Raw genomic sequence first — 18,074 nt, 5'->3', positions numbered from 1 at the left:
TCCCATTCACTCCTTGAAGAAGTGCTCTTCTTGTCCCAGAATTGCCCAGAATGCACCACGTGGCCCATTGACGATGCATGGGCAACCTAAACAATGGCCGTTAATACGATTCCCATCAGAATAGATAGAACCAATGGATACTCCCATTCAAATCAAAGTTCTCTGATGTGGAATCGTGGCCATACTGGGTCTACCAGTTATGGAATAGTCTATGCCAGTGTTTCCCAAACCTATCCTTGGGTACCCCAAGTCAGTCCACTTATTTGATGTATTTCAGAGCTAACACTTTTAACTAATGAGTGGCTTGATGATTAGTTGACCATATAATACGTGGACTGGTTGGGGGTTACTCAATGAGAGGTTTGAGAAATGCCATTCTATTCATTGCCTGTGAGGAATAATGTGAAATGTAGAACTACTTTTGTTCTTCTGTGTCTTTATCAGTAATGTTGATGTAACACATACCGTCCTTGTATGTAGGCAATGTACTGCATAATGCATCTATCTATTCAAAATGGGAACCCTGGCATTGATGGAGAGACAGTTAGATTGTTGATGTGTTGACAAACAAAACGCACAATATGTCACTCTACAGTGATCGGAGCAGGTGTAGGTTATAATCAGTGCTACTGTGATTGACAGCGCAGTCTGTCTGTCTCTTCAAAGCCTGAGCTCACTCAATGATAAAACCCAAACCCTCGTTCAAATGTCAGATCTGCTTGCGTCCTTGGAGAGAGAGGGAGGAAGAGAGCGAAAGATAAAGGGGGAGGGCGGGAAAGACACAAAGGCAGGGAAGTGAAAGGGAGAGAGGGAAAGACGGGGAGGAGAGAGCGAGGAAAAGATGAGGGAGAGGAAGTGTTGTTGTACTGCAGTTTAGCCGACCTACTTGTGTCATCAGTGACAGTCCTCGTTCACACAGACAGAGATGCAGCAGCAGCAACACATCAGATCAAAGAGCACTCAACTGCACTGACAGCACTATACGTCAAGACATGCACACGGATAACACACAGGGGAGCACACACACGCACACACACAAACACACTAGGGTCAGTAGAAGCATACCCACAATCCTAACGCTGACTATAAACACAGTGAAAACATCTTGAAGATCTGACCCTGTATCAGTGGTTAAGTTGTAACTTTACCGGCTCCTTGACACCTGTCTTTAGAAGACGTTTTAATGGTTCAGTACGCCCCTCTACTCTAGAGTAGCACCTCTCTCTCTTTCTCTTTTTCCCTCTCGCTCTCTCTCTCCCTCTTCACTTCAGACAGTCATTTCAATCCACTGCACTGACTGACGAAAGCTCCGCTGGTTACTATGGCAACAGGAGACCTTGCCTGCTGCGGTCCACTTCGAGTGTATAAAGCCCCTGACGTCAACAGACACATATATATGTATCCTGCTATATATTACTTTGCTATACATGCATATACGTGATCTTGTCAGTCAGCCAATACTGGACCTATAGATTCACTTGTAGGCTTCCTCTAGCTGGATAGACGTGCGTGTTTTGCTGTTTATGTTCTTGACCTAGTTTGAAGCTTTGATTATTCAGTAGCTAATCCCACAGGCTCTGCGCACTGGTGGTTGCTGTTGGTTTACCAGCTTAGAGACTGAGACGGGCTGGTGAACAAAATGAGAGAGTTACAGATGTTGATATGTTTTCTACCATCAGTTAGAATGCAGTTCAATGTAGTTTTACATCATTTCTGAAGGTCATTTTCTCTCTCTGTGTATTAGTACCTTAATTGTGACTTCCTGCATTTGACTATAATTTCCCTAATGTCATTGATTGATTGATTGATTGATTGATTGATTGATCGACTTTCCTCAGTGCCAAATGGTGATGTAAAGAGGTCATTCATATTATATTCACATTAGTCATTCAGCAGAAGTGCTTACCCAGAGCGACTTAGTTAGTGCACTGCATTCATCTTAAGATAGCTAGGTGAGACAACCATATATCACAGTCATTGTAAGTACATTTCTTCTCAGTAAAGTAGCTATCAGAAAAGTCAATGCTAGTATGAATAGACAAGTACAAGTGTTTAATAAAATCAAGGTTATTATCTTTTTGGGGGGGTGGGGGGTTGAGAGGGGGGTGCTGTGGGATTAATCAAAATACTTTGTGAAGAGGTGGGTTTTCAGACGCTTATATCTAACATTCTGCCATGTTTACCCATAATGCACCACTCCTCAGGGCGATGAGGAGTCGAGTCTGGGCCTTCCCATCAGCCCCTTCATGGACCGCTCTGCGCCACAGCTCGCCAAGCTCCAGGAGTCCTTCATCACACACATTGTGGGGCCGCTCTGTTCCTCCTACGACTCCGCCGCCCTCATGCCGGGGAACTGGGTCGACCCTGCCGACGCACGGAGGAAGGAGGGAGAGGAGGTGGGGGAACGAGAGACAGAGGAGGAAGAGGAGGATACAGCAGAGGAGGATGCGTCGACTAGCTCTGAGAGTTCCCGTAAGAGCATGTTGACGTTCATGTTGAACTTCTTTGAGTTGAAAGAACTCCGTTAACAGAAACCTGTTGAAATCAAAGCTAAGCTTGAAATGGCCCAGGTATTGAGTTGTTGATATAGTGCCCATCAATAATGCATGTAGTGGATTTAAGCAATAAGGTATATTGGCATGACGCCAAGCGGACTGCCTGGATACAGCCCTTAGCCGTGGTATATTGGCCATATAACACAAACACTGCGGAGCCTTAATGCTATTATAAGCTGGTTACTAACATTAATAGAACAGTAAACAAGTAAACCAAGTCAGCCAAAAAGCATCCAGGACCCAAATGACCCGGTTTATAATTAGCAGTAGATACAGAAGCCTCAAATACATGAGGCAACCTGATCTGCCTTAAGTGTATTTGGTCTTCCCAGGTTATCAGACCCTGCTTTGTAACCCCTGTCCAGAGGATGTATTGATAAGGGTTTGCGTGTACAGTATAAGGGGATAGAGATGTAGTAGGTTTTGTTCTGAGGGATTTTTTTCCCCTACAGAGAAGCACGTGGTGAAGCTTAAGAAGAGCAGGAGGAGAGTGTTCTGTCCCATCACTCAGCACCTTCTGGACAACCACAAAATGTGGACAAGAGTCATCGTCTCAGAAACCCGGGACACACCAGACAGAGAGGCGCCTAACTGCCTCAGCAACCCCGCCGAGCTAATCACAGCCATCCACGAGGAGGAGGATGAGCCAGCCAGCAAGGAGGAGCCAATAGATGGCCAGGGAGAGGAGACGGAAGGGGAAGAGACGGGGCTTGCAGAGGAAGAGGAAGTGGTCGAGCAATCAGAGACCGCAGAGAAAAGGGAGGAGGAGTTGGAGTGAGAGGATTATCTTTGACCCTTGAAGATCAGGAAACGGACCATTTATCCAAACTCATACCCTCTCCCAAATAGACTTTCTGACTCATGTCAGAAATTATACCCTATTCCCCATGTGGTGCACTAGCTGGCCAAAAATAGTCCACTATACAGGGATTGGGGTGTTGTTTGAGACACAGCCCCTGATATTTGGTTGCCAGCAAATCACTTAGACACAACACTGTAGAAGTTTTGGAGTAACATGTGCCTAAAACAAGGTGGAGGGAGGGAGGGAGGGAGGGGAAGCTGAGGATGAGGTGGGATTTATTGTTTTACATACGTACTATATTGGATCAGGTTTCCATTTCAGAATCCCTCTCCCTGACGAGGTGCCCACAACGCAATACGGGCCCACAGAACACTGACCCCACTGCCAGCCTCAAGACACAGCCGGCCATACTAGTTGTCCGCATCCACCTGACCACCCTCACAGAACCAAGGTGTACAAAGTGGACTGTACTGAATAGACAGTAAAAACACTAGCTCCTGAGGACAATGAGATGAAAGTGCGGGAAAAAGCTGTGTCCGCTCTGTGTTGGTTCTCAGGGAGCGAGGAGAGGACTGAGGACTTAGGACTAGGGAGAGGATGGCCAGTGTTGATACAGAGTGTGCTCACACACACGCATGGAGGCAAACACACACTCACACACACACACACAAACCCGTCAGAAGATTTGCTAGCTACCCCAGGAAGAGGGAATGGGAAGTCTAACATAGAACCCTGTAACTCTGAAAAAAGCTTTATACTCAGTCATGGAAAAAAATCCACATCACAGTGTTTCTTCACATTCTTCATCTCTCTCCCTGTTCCCAATTTTACCATGTTTTCTTTCTTTCTGTCTTTCTTTCTGTCTTTCTTTCATTCTTTCTTTCACTCTCTCCACTTTTGTGTCGGTCATTCAGGCTCTTCTTTTCCTGTCACTCCTACGCAGTTCCACAGGACTTTGGAACACTGACACACCCCACTGGGCACACCCTGGTTGAATCAATGTTGTTTCCACTTCGTTTCAATGAAATGACGTTGAACCACAGTGAAATTGGCATTGAATTGACATCTGCCCAATGGGACCCAACGCAGACCCCTCATCACAGTGTCCCTGTACGCTTTGTCGTTATTGCTTCAACCAACACAAGTGATTGTTCTTTCCTTTGTGTTATTGGTTTGTGGTTTTACTTTCTTCTTTTTTTTTTACATTGGCCGTGAGATATTCACTCTCAGTGGCGTTTGTGTTTTTGAAATATGGCGTGGGACTCTTATTTTGTTGCCTTTCTTATTTTACGTACCCTGTATTTTGATTATCTGCACACTACAAAGGGAATCACTTTGAATCTGAATCGCACGGTTTCTTACAGAGTTAGATCTTTCTTTTATTCAGAAGCCTAGTTACGTATTCCAATGTAAGATGTTTTATAAGTGAGATTTTTTTCTCTCTTCATAGCCTTGACCCAGTAGATGAGTACATGTACCACCTCCCTGGAGAAGAAGCATTCGTATTTGGATGAATCTGTGGATGTCAATCTGACCATGACATTGAAAAAGAGATTCACCTTTTTGAAAGGTTCTCTACAGCCGTCTTCATTGATAAACTATTTTGTAGAACTCTCTCGTAAAACTCTTTTGATGGGACACTGACCTCTAGCCTGTGTTTCTGTGCTCTCTCACAATGGGATCTACCACCCAATACCCTGACAGGAAGTTCAGCCAAGGGAGCCAATGTCGAAAGTTGACAGATTCTCTTCAGCGAGCATCATTCCCCATCAAGTGAGCTGTCTCACTCAGTTCCTTCAGAGAAGCAAGGTTACAGTCGTAACCAGGCATTTTCTATTGAACTCTGGGAAATCATCTATTTCTCCATCAGGCTGAAATGATAACAGGCCTTGGGCTCCAATAGCTTTCAGCTAGTCAAGTGATCAAAGAAGGTTAATTGCTGAGTGAAAGCCTTGAAGGAGATGTGGAGGAGCACTGAGGTTCAACCAAGAGAACACGGTTATAGATATGCTCCACATACCCACAGAGAGACTGTGCTGCTCTATAGAACATGGTGAATCATGCATGGGGCTGAATGCAAAGCAAACAAAAGTGTGAAGAAAGAGAATGCAGTAAAAATAGCCTTACCAAGAACAGATGTCTGCTTAGTGTGTGTTTGCTCACTCCCACAAATAAGTTATGTATTTATTAACTTTCTGATAGTTTCAACATTTCAACCATAGGTCCAACTGGTTCAAGCAACTATCAAAGAAGGCCAACATGGTTGAACTGTAGCTACCCCATTGTAGCTATCACATGATACATCTACTTGCAGCTATCCCATCTCTCCCTATCCATCCCGCTCCTAGCCCAGGGCAGCTCCCATGACATGACCAGGCAGATCAGGCCTAAGCAGGTGTGTGTCCGGAAAGGCACCCTATTCCCTACATAGTGCACTACTTTTGACCATAGTCCTATGGACCCTGGTCAAAGTAGTGCAGTATATAGGGAAAAGGGTGCTATTTGGGACAGAACCCAGGTAAACTAGCCAGCCAGCCTGAGCCAGGCAGCATGCTGCAGTCAGCACATGGACCAGTGCTGGGCTCCACGTGGCTGTCCATAGCCCCATTTGATGTCCAGAGAGAGAGACAAATTGGTGGTGACAGAAGGATGAGAGGGAAAGGTAGAGGAAACAGGAAAGGAGAGAGGGAAGTGAAGAGGATATGAGAGAGAGAAGCGGATAAGAGAGAAGGAAGGGGATGAGAGAGAAAGGGAGATGAAGCGGGGCAGAAGAGAAGCGTTTGGGGGGGTTTCTGAGGTTGGTCAGATGTCTCTCACTGATGGTCTCTGTGAAAACGGCCCTTTGAATGAGGAGCCAATTAAAATGCCTGTCTGTCCCTCCGTCTTCCTGTCTGTCTGGTTCTCCTTGAAGATTCTACCCTTGACAGATTGTTGTAGCTGGTAATATTAACAGGAAAAAGTAATTGTGGGATGACAATGTTTAAAGCAATACTGACACTTAATCTTGTATCTGGAGCGTTTGAGTTGCACTATCTCTCTCTCCAGTATCTCTCTCTCTCCAGTATCTCTCTCTCTCTCTCTCTCAAACACCAACCTCTTTGTTATGTGATCTGTTACGGGTCATTATTTAACAGTGGCATTTAGTGTTGTAGCTGACATAACATCTTGTGATGGGCTAGGGGCCAGGTGGTTGCGTGAATCGTTAAAATAGTTATTGGCCCATATTAAACGATACAGAGAAGAGGAATCAGACTAGTCAACCCCTGACCTATACATCTGCTGAGTCACTGCCTCATCTGAATAAGGCCTTTCACCATTTCAGTGTGTGGCCTAGGGGGAACTGAACATTAACAGACCCAATGGACTGAATGCAAAAGCAATATTCACAGCCTATGATGACCCGTAAGCGTGTTCTGCGGGATCATTTGTTCAAGGGGTATTGTGAATGTGATTTGGTGGCCAACGTTAATAATCTACTATGGGAGGACAGCAATATATTGCTCTTCCTCATATGTATGACTAGTCTGGCAACACCTAACCAATGAGTTCCGTCACCAACTGTGATTTCAGATCGCATTTGGAGTGGTATATTTCAACATGGATTTCTAGAAACATCCGTTTCTCCACTGCTTGGTTTCCATGCAGACTACCCCAGGTGGTGGATGGGAGATGGAGAGAGACAAGAGTCTGGAATTCTACGCTGTTCCTTAATTGAGCTGTGGACAACCATTGAGTTGTTTTGATCAGATTTCACATTTCTGTAAAGGTTAGTTATGTGGGGATTTTTGTTTTGTGGTATAATCGAAGGGCTGTGTTTATTCCTAATTTGCAAAGGTCAGCTATGTAACTGGTATGTGATGGAGATTATACAGTATGTGTCACGGTTATATGTGTGTGAGAACACGGTTATTCATGTAACCACCTATCAGATGAGAGGTTAGCTCTGTTTGCTCCGATTCCATCTGTCTGAGCTGGGGGGGGGGGGCTCACACACTCATACGCGCATACACACACATGCGCACACACACACATGCGCACACACACACATGCGCACACACACACATGCGCACACACACACACCAACTGTAGACTGCCTCGTGCAATTACAAAGTCATGTGCAATTGTCTAGGGGAGCTCACTTGCACGCAATTCCAAAGTGGGTCATAATACATCCTATTCAGAACAGAACCTTAGATTAAGAATAACATCTTGGCATTTAGTAATTGACAAGGATGTGATAATGGTCACATGCTCTTGTTGACATTTCTTTCAGAGTACTACTATTCCCATAATTACACCCTATCAGTGGGCAGCAGCAACTCTACAATAGGAACCAAACATGGGCAATTGGGCATTAAAAGCATTGAGCTCCTGTGGTTTAAACAACAACAGGCACGGTTTGAAGCCTAACATCCTTCCTCAGACTTTGCCTTTGCTTCATGTTTTAACTCTGTCCTGTGTGATGTTTTTTCAGGCTATTGCCAGATTCTGTCTGCGTCCTAAATGGCTCCGTATTGACCAGGGCCCATATGGCTCTGGTCAAAAGTAGTGGACTACACAGTATAGTGAATAGGGTGCCATTGGGAACGAACAAAATGTCTCTCTCTTTGTGGGCATATGTCTGATTACCATAATCAACATCGGCTCACATATTAGCCACAACGAGAACCAAACGAGCTTTACACCTTCTTAAACGAGACACATGAGACTTGTTTTAGATATTTATCTTTAGCAGCACTTCACAAACTGAATAATTATTACTGTTTCTTCTCTCTTGTATCTTGCACTTAACACATGTAGCAATACCTATAGGATGGGGAAAACAGACGTGTGATTCACCAGTATTTGTGAAGTATTTCATTTTATTACTGGTTTATTGTTCCATTTTGTACAAAATATATGCTGTACAGATATAACAAAAGTCTTTTAGATAAACTTTATTTATTTTTACTGTTTTTGTAATTTAGACACTATACTGTAGCTCCTTTTTGGCCAGAATTACTGAAAGTGCCTCTTGGTATAATGTATTACAAAGTAAATATACAGTATATTGAGACTATTAGAAATTGTCACTAGCTGAACAATGTGGATGTTGTAATGTGAATACTGAATAACATGAGTTAAATGCTGTGGTAATCGTATGTGTGGTCTCTTTGCCTCGACTTACATTTATTTTTTCATCATTATCTATTTCATATAACTATGTCAACATGAAGTATGTAAATGCCTTTCAACTTCTCAGGTACGTCCTCAAGGTTACTGATACATTCAATATTTGATTTGATTTATGCCTACCCGATAAGCCAACAGTCATAGTTGATTAGGGGTGGCAGGTGGTCTAGTCGTTAGAGTGTTGGGCCAGTAACTGAAAGATTGCTGGATCGAATCCCCGACCTGACAAGGTAAAAAAATCAACCCGCCCCTGAACAAGGCAGTTAACCCACTGTTCCCCGGTAGGCCATCATTGTAAATAAGAATTTGTTCTTAAAGGACTTGCCTAGTTAAATAAATGAATTTTGGCAACATCATAGCATACTAGTGATAGGTTTGGTTTTTGAGCTTGAACTATTATGACTCATTAGTTATAAAAGGAGACATGAGGGGTGCCATAATGAAGTTTGGGAGGGGCTGAGTGCAGGGAAAACGGTCACATGTGGCAGTACTGATAAGGGGAGGAAGTGTTTAAGGCCCATATCTGTTAGCTCCCTGCCTAGCAATAAGGATGCAATGTGTAGCGATGAGGAGGAGACTCCACCCAAGGTGGGGTATGTATACACTACCATGGGTGAAACCATGGCTTTGTCTAATGCAGCTGAATTGACCCTCTGGGCAGAATAAACTTGGTTTAAAGCTTTCATAGTGTCTGTTGAGTTTGTACTCTGAAAACTAGAACCTAACACTAGAAAGATCCCATTCTTTTCCCACCCTGTTATAAGATGTTATTGAGATATAAACAGTAGTGACGTGTCAGTATGGAGGGATTAAAAGAGAGAAAAAAGATGGCTATGTTACGAGATTATGCCTGACTCATTAGTTGAGGATTTGTCTTAAAGCGTAGCTTTATACTCTGACGGCCGGGGTTTAACACTTTCTACATCAGATTAGCCACCATCCACCAGACCTACCTGGGTTCCAACAGTATTGGTTTTCTGTCAAGTACTTTTTTGAGCGTTGGATTGAGTATGTCTGGAGTGCGAGATGCCATATGGGTGGGTTTGCACTTTTGAGACTATTTCATTGGCTCCATTGCATCACGCAAGCTCAATCAAACTCAGCTAATGTATTTAAAAAAGAACAGACATCATTTGAACCCAGGTCTGCCGAACACACTGGTCTCTGTCTTTTGATCCTGAGACCTGAGCTATGTGGAGCTGAAGGCAATTAACATCAACTGGTCTCACTTCCAACATAGGGATCAGCCAGATCAGCCAGCCATGGGTTGAACCCTGACCTGTAACCCCTTCACTTCCTCATTCACTAATCTAAAATAATGGTGATCTGGCAGTTTTTAATGCGGTTGTGTTGTCTCGACTCAAAGACAAAGGGATTGAGGCAGCACTTAACACCAAGTTACACTCACATGTTCAGTACCAGCCAAAAGTTTGGACACACCTACTCATTCAAGGGTTTTTCTTTATTTTTACTATTTTCTACATTGTAGAATAATAGTGAAGACATCAAAACTATGAAATAACACATATGGAATCAGGTAGTAACCAAAAAAGTGTTAAACAAATCAAAATATATTTTATATTTGAGATTTTTCAAAGTAACCACCCTTTGCCTTGAGGACAACTTTGCACACTCTTGGCATTCTCTCAACCACCTTCACCTGGAATGCTTTTCCAACAGTCTTGAAGACGTTCCCACATATGCTGAGCACTTGTTGGCTGCTTTTCCTTCACTCTGCGGTCCAACTTATCCCAAACCATCTCAATTGGGTTGAAGTCGGGTGATTGTGGAGGCCAGGTCATCTGATGCAGCACTCCATCACTCTCCTTCTTGGTAAAATAGCCCTTACACAGCCTGGAGGTCTGTTGGGTCATTGTCCTGTTGAAAAACAAATGATAGTCCCACTAAGCGCAAACCAAATGGAATGGTGTATCGCTGCAGAATGCTGTGGTAGCCATGCTGGTTAAGTGTGCCTTGAATTCTAAATAAATTACTGACAGTGTCACCAGCAAAGCACCGTCACATCACTCCTCCTCCTGCTCCATGCTTCACGGTGGGAACCACACATGAGGAGATCATCCGTTCACCTGCTCTGCATCTCAGAAAGACATGGCGGTTGGAACCAAAAATCGCAACTTTGGACTTATCAGACCAAAGGACAGATTTCCATCAGTCTAATGTCCATTGCTCGTGTTTCTTGGCAAAAGCAAGTCTCTTCTTCTTATTGGTGTCCTTTAGTAGTGTTTTCTTTACAGGAATTCGACCATGAAGGCCTGATCTACGCAGTCTCCTCTGAACAGTTGATGTTGAGATGTGTCTGTTACTTAAACTCTGTGAAGCATTTATTTGGACTGCATTTTCTGAGGCTGGTAACTCTATCTATTCTACCACGCCCAGAAATCTGCCCCTTTTACTCTCTGTTCCCAACTCACTAGACGACCAGTTCTTATAGCCTTTATCCATACCCTTACCCTACGCCACCTCTGTTCCTCTGGTGATGTAGAGGTTAACCCAGGCCCTGTAGCCCCCAGTATCACACCTATTCGCCAGGCGCTCTCATTTGTTGACTTCTGTAACCGTAAAAGCCTTGGTTTCATGCATGTTAACATCAGAAGCCTCCTCCCTAAATGTGTTATATTCACTGCTTTAGCACACTCCGCCAACCCTGATTTCCTAGCCATGTCTGAATCCTGACTTAGGAAGGCCACCAAAAATTCAGAAATGTCTATCTCCAACTACAACATTTTACATCAAGATAGAACTGCCAAAGGTGGCGGGGTTGCAATCTACTGCAGAGAGAGCCTGCAGAGATCTGTCATACTATCCAGGTCTGTGCCCAAACAGTTCAAGCTTCTACTTTTAAAAATCGACCTTTCCAGAAATCAGTCTCTCACTGTTGCCACTTGTTATACACCCCCCTCAGCCCCCAGCTGTGCCCTGGACACCATATGTGAATTGATTGCCCCTCATCTATCTCCGTCCTACAATCTAAGCTAGATGCCCTCAATCTCACACAAATTATCAAGAAACCTACCAGGTACAACCCTAAATCCCTTAACATGGGCACCCTCATAGATATCATCCTGACCAACTTGCCCTCTAAATACACCTCTGTTGTCTTCAACCAGGATCTCAGCAATCACTGCCTGCATCCGTAATGGGCCCGTGGTCAAACGACCACCCCTCATTACTGTCAAACGCTCTCTAAAACACTTCAGCCAGCAGGCCTTTCTAATCGTACCCTGGAAGTATATTGACCTCATCCCGTCAGTAAAGGATGCCTGGTTGTAATTTAAAACTGCTTTCCTCACCACCTAAAATAAGCATGCCCCATTCAAAAAATGTAGAACAGATATAGCCCTTGGTTCACTCCAGACTTGCCTGCCCTTGACCAACACAAAAACATCCTGTGGCGTACTGCATTATCATCTAATAGCCCCCGCGATATGCAACTTTTCAGGGAAATCAGGAACCAATATACACAGTCATTTAGGAAAGCTAAGGCTAGCTTTTTCAAACAGAAATGTACATCCTGTAGCACTAATTCCAAAAAGTTTTGGGACATCGTAAAGTCCATGGAGAATAAGAGCACCTTCTCCCAGCTGCCCACTGCACTGAGGCTAGGAAATACTGTCACCATCGATAAATCTACGATAATCGAGAATTTCAAGAAGCATTTTTCTACGGCTGGCCATGCTTTCCACCTGGCTACCCCTACCCCGGCCAACAGCTCTGCACCCCCCGCAGCAACTTGCCCAAGCCCCCCCCCGCTTCTCCTTCACCCAAATCCAGATAGCTGATGTTCTGAAGGAGCTGCAAAATCTGGATCCCTACAAATCAGCTGCGCTGTACCCTCTGTACCCTCGAAATTCTTGCAACCCCTATTACTAGCCTGTTCAACCTCTCCTTCTTATCGTCTGAGATCCCTAAAGATTGGAAAGCTGCCGCGGTCATCCCCCTCTTCAAAGGGGGAGACATTCTAGACCCAAACTGTTATAGACCTATATCCATCCTGCCCTGCCTTTCTAAAGTCTATGAAAGCCAAGTTAACAAACAGATCATCGACCATTTCGAATGCCCCCTCTCCTTCCAGACTCACATTAAGCATCTCCAATCCAAAATCAAATCTAGAATCGTCTTCCTATTTCGCAACAAAGCCTCTTTCCCTCATGCTGCCAAACATACCCTCGTAAAACTGACTATCCTACCGATCCTTGACCTCAGCGATGTCATTTACAAAATAACCTCCAACATTCTACTCAGCAAATTGTATGTAGTCTATCACAGTGCCATCCGTTTTGTCACCAAAGCCCCATATACTACCCACCACTGTGACCTGTATGCTCTCGTTGGCTGGCCCTCGCTACATATTCGTCTCCAAACCCACTGGCTCCAGGTCATCTATAAGTCTCTGCTAGGTAAAGCCCTGCCTTATCTCAGCTCACTGGTCACCATAGCAACACCCACCCGTAGCACGCGCTCCAGCAGGTATTTTTCACTGGTCATCCCCAAAGCCAACACTTGCTTTGGCCGCCTTTCCTTCCAGTTCTCTGCTGCCAATGACTGGAACGAATTGCAAAAATCACTGAAGCTGGAGACATATCTCCCTTACTAACTTTAAGCATCAGCTGTCAGAGCAGCTTACCGATCACTGGACCTGTACACAGCCCATCTGTAAATAGCACACCCAACTAACTCATCCCCATATTGTTATTTTTTTGTTGTTGTTGTTGCTCTTTTGCACCCCAGTATCTCTACTTGCACATCATCTGCACATCTATCACTCCAGTGTTAATGCTAAATTGTAATTATTTCGCCACTATGGCCTATTTATTGCCTTACCTCCCTAACCTTACTACATTTGCACACACTTTACATAGATTTTTCTATTGTGTTATTGACTGTATGTTTGTTTATCCCATGTGTAACTCTGTGTTGTTGTTTTTGTCGCATTGCTTTGCTTTATCTTGGCCAGGTCGCAGTTGTAAAAACTGGCCTACCTGGGTAAATAAAGGTGAAATAAAAAAATTATTAACTTATCCTCTGCAGCAGAGGTAACTCTGGGTCTTCCTTTACTGTGGCGGTCCTCATGAGAGCCAGTTTCATGATAGCGCTTGATGGTTTTGCGACTGACAAAGTTCTTGAAATTTACCAGATTGATTGACCTTCATGTCTTTAAAGTAATGATCGACTGTCGTTTCTCTTTGCTTATTTGAGCTGTTCTTGCCATAATATGTACTTGGTATTTTACCAAACAGGACTATCTTCTGTATACCAACCCTACCTTGTCACAGCAAAACTGATTGGCTCAAACACATTAAGGAAGAAAGAAATTCCACAAATAACTTTTAACAAGGGAACCTGTTAATTGAAATGCATTCTAGGTGACTACCTCATTGTCATAAAGTTCGTCGTCTGAGGAGAAATCATCGGACCAATATGCAGCGGTTAAGGTGCTCATCTTCTTTTTATTTGGAAGGGAAAAGAATACTCATACAAAAACAAACAACGAAAAAACAGTCCCATAAGGTGCTCAGACTATACAAGGAAACAACCACCTACAAACACAAGTGAAAACAAACTTAAATATGGCCTCCAATCAGAGAAAACAACAAACGGCTGGCTCTGATTGGAGGTCATTGACAAAAATAACATAGACATAGAAAAACTAGAAAACCCACATAGAAATAGAAAACATAGAACATCAACCAAAACCCAAGAAACACACTAAACAAACACCCCCTGCCACGTCCTGACCAAACTACAATAACAAACAGGACGTGACAGTACCCCCCCCCAAAGGTGCAGACCCCGGATGCACCGAAACACAAAAACCCCACAAAAATAACCCCAAACTTAAAGGGAGGGAAGGGAGGGTGGCTACCGTCACCGACGGCTCCCGTGCTATACCCTCCCTCCCCAATCCTCCAACTATGGAGGTGGCTCAGGCTCCGGCTTTAGTCCCCATCCTAACCTGCCCACCCCCCTTGAAGGCTCATGGCTGTAGACCACTGCTGAAGGCTCTGGGCTAAGGCGCATCGCTGGAGACCTCGGTCGCTGGAGACCTCGGGCAGAGGCGCGTCGCTGGAGACCTCGGGCAGAGGCGCGTCGCTGGAGACTTCGGGCAGAGGCGCGTCGCTGGAGACCTCGGGCAGAGGCGCGTCGCTGGAGACCTCGGGCAGAGGCGCGTCGCTGGAGACCTCGGGCAGAGGCGCGTCGCTGGAGACCTCGGGCAGAGGCGCGTCGCTGGAGACCTCGGGCCGAGGCGCGTCGCTGGAGACCTCGGGCCGAGGCGCGTCGCTGGAGACCTCGGGCCGAGGCGCGTCGCTGGAGACCTCGGGCCGAGGCGCGTCGCTGGAGACCTCGGGCCGAGGCGCGTCGCTGGAGAACTCGGGCCGAGGAGCGTCTCTGGAGACTCAGGGCTGAGGAGCGTCTCTGCAGGCTCCGGGCTGTGGGCCGTCTCTGCAGGCTCCGGACTGTGGGCCGTCTCTGCAGGCTCCGGACTGTGGGCCGTCTCTGCAGGCTCCGGACTGTGGGCCGTCTCTGCAGGCTCCGGACTGTGGGCCGTCTCTGCAGGTTCCGGACTGTGGGCCGTCTCTGCAGGCTCCGGACTGTAGGACATCGCCGGAAGCACTGGACGGTGAACTGTCGCCGGAAGCTCTGGACGGGGCACTGTCGCCGGAAGCTCTGGACGGGGAACTGTCGTCGGAAGCTCTGGACGGGGCACTGTCGCCGGAAGCTCTGGACGGGGCACTGTCGCCGGAAGCTCTGGACGGGGAACTGTCGTCGGAAGCTCTGGACGGGGAACTGTCGCCGGAAGCTCTGGACGGCGACTGCGCACTGAAGGCCTGAGGCACGAGACCGATGCGCACTTCCGCATAGCACGGTGCTCTCACCGCCAAACGCTCCCCATAATAAGCACGAGGAGTTGGTTCAGGCCTATTGCCTGACTTACTCCAACTCCCCGTGTGCTCCCCCAAAAAATGTTTTGGGGGGGCTGCCTCCTCACCTCCTGAAATGGAGGATATAAGGCCTCGTACCTCCGATGCTCAGCCTTTGCTGCCTCCAGCTCCTCCTTTGGGCGCCGGTACTCCCCAACCTGGTGCCATGGTCCTTTTCCATCCATTATTTCTTCCCATGTCCACGACTCTAAATAGCTCCTTTGTTGCTCCTTCCTCCGCTGCTTGGTCCTCTTATGGTGGGTGGTTCTGTCATAAAGTTCGTCATCTGAGGAGGAGAAATCATCGGACCAATATGCAGCGGTTAAGGTGCTCATCTTCTTTTTATTTAGAAGGGAAAAGAATACTCATACAAAAACAAACGACAAAAAAACTGTCCCGTAAGGTGCTCAGACTATACGAGGAAACAACCACCCACAAACACAAGTGAAAACAAACACACTTAAATATGGCCTCCAATCAGAGAAAACAACAAACAGCTGCCTCTGATTGGAGGTCATTGACAAAACTAACATAGACATAGACAAACTAGAAAACCCACATAGAAATAGAAAACAGAACATCAACCAAAACCCCTGAAACACACTAAACAAACACCCCCTGACCAAACTACAATAACAAACAACCCCTTTTACTGGTCAGGACGTGACACTCATGAAGCTGGTTGAGAGAATGCCAAGAGTGTGCATAGCTGTTATCAAGGCAAAGGGTTGATACTTTGAAGAACCTCAAATATTTTACTACATGATTCCATATGTGTTATTTCATAGTTTTGATGTATTCACTATTATTCTACAATGTAAAAAATAGTACGAATAAATAAAAACCCTGAAATGAGTAGGTGTTTCCAAACCTTTGACTGGTACTGTAATTGCTCTGTAATTACTTTGGTAACTAAAAAGTAATTACCTAGACATGATACTGGCTGTGCTGCCCTGCCTGACACTCACTGGAGGACTTCCCAGAGGTTAGGTAAAGCCCTTAGGCAGCTGGCACAGATCTAGGATCAGTTTACAATCCCCAATTCCTAACCCTAACCATTAGGGTGGGGGTGAGCAAAACTGACCTAAGATTAGCTTCTAGGGTTAACGTAATTATTCTTGAAGAACGTGGAATAAGGAAAGCTGTGTCTGACAATCAAATTTCGTCTGCAGTGAGACATCACATGACTCTCTGTCTACCACTCTCTCCCTAGCTCTCTCTCTTCTCTCTCTTTATGGTCTGCTCTCCCTGCTCTCTTGCACTCTCTCTTCTCTCTCTGTCTTTCTTTTTCTCTCTCCCTGTTCGCTTTCTCACCTTCCACCCCCTTCCCTCTCACTCTGTAGCCCGCTGCTCTCTTTCCCTTCCTCTCTTCCCCCACTCTCTCTCACTCAGTTTGTGTTCCTCTCTTCATCCTCTGCTCTAATCTCTTCCCCTCTTGAGATCTAGCAAAAATACTGTTAATGACCATGGGAATGGGCCCGGAAAGAGATGTAGAGAGACAGAGATGGGAGCATCAGTCACAAGATCACATATGCCTAGTAATTAAGGATTCACACATACAGTACCTTTGGAAAATATTCACAACCTCTGATCTTTTTTCACATTTTGGAAAACTGTTCATGTTTTTATTTAATATTTATTTTAAAAAGGATTAAATAAATAAAAATCCTTAGCAATCTACACACAATACCTCATAATGACAAAGCAAAAACAGTTTTAATACATTTTTTCAAATGTATTTCGGTTTTAAAATGTTAATACCTTATTTACATAAGTATTCAGACCCTTTGCTATGAGACTCAAAATTGAGCTCAGTTGCATCCTGTTTCCATTGATCATCCTTGAGATGTTTCTACAACTTGATTGGAGTCCACCTGTGGTAAATTCAACCAAAACATTTCTGCAGCACTGAAGCTCCCCAAGAACACAGTGGCCTCCATCATTCTTAAATGGAATAAGTTTGGAACCACCAAGACCCTTTCTAGAGTTGGCCGCCCGGCCAAACTGGGCAATCGGGGGAAAAGGGCCTTGGTCAGGGAGGTGACCAAGAACCCGATGGTCACTCTGACAGAGCTCTAGAGTTCCTCTGTGGAGATCGGAGAAACTTCTAGAAGGACAACCATCTCAAAGATGAACTTAGCAAAGTACAGAGAGATCCTTGATGAAAACCTGCTCCAGAGTGCTCAGGACCTCAGACTGGAGCAAAGGTTCACCTTCCAAAAGGACAACGACCCTAAGCACACAGCTAAGACAACACAGGAGTGGCTTCGAGACAAGTCTCTGAATGTCCTTGAGTGGTCCAGATTGAACATCTCTGGAGACACCTGAAAATAGCTGTGCAGCAAGACTCCCCATCGAAACTGACAGCTTGGGAGGATCTGCAGAGAAGAATGGGAGAAACTCCCCAAATTCGCTACACTTGCATAAATGTCTGCTAACAATGTGTATGTGACCAATAAAATTGGATTTGATTTATTTGAATACAGGTGTACCAAACTTGTAGCATCATACCCAAGACGCCTTGGTGCTGTAATCACTGCCAAAGGTGCTTCAACACCTTTGGCAGCGATTACATGACCTTCCACTGGCATTAAACAAAGCATG

At 45.2% G+C, this 18,074-nt stretch overlaps 1 protein-coding gene across 2 annotated transcripts in view; it reads left to right on the top strand.

Moving 5' to 3' along the window:
* The window catches only part of LOC115198765 (cGMP-inhibited 3',5'-cyclic phosphodiesterase A), a 77,911-nt gene extending 74,327 nt beyond the window's left edge, over positions 1-3,584 (top strand). For both annotated transcript variants that reach the window (XM_029761020.1, XM_029761021.1), the window contains 2 exons: positions 2,205-2,472; positions 3,008-3,584. In XM_029761020.1, coding sequence (XP_029616880.1) covers positions 2,205-2,472; positions 3,008-3,333 — 594 coding nt within the window. In that variant the 3' untranslated portion in view covers positions 3,334-3,584. The remainder of the gene's footprint in view (positions 1-2,204; positions 2,473-3,007) is intronic.
* The last annotated feature ends 14,490 nt before the right edge of the window (positions 3,585-18,074 follow it).

The sequence above is a fragment of the Salmo trutta genome, chromosome 8 (genome assembly GCF_901001165.1).
Source record: "Salmo trutta chromosome 8, fSalTru1.1, whole genome shotgun sequence".
Classification (NCBI taxonomy): Eukaryota; Metazoa; Chordata; class Actinopteri; order Salmoniformes; family Salmonidae; genus Salmo; species Salmo trutta.
This window is presented reverse-complemented; position numbering and strand designations above follow the sequence as displayed.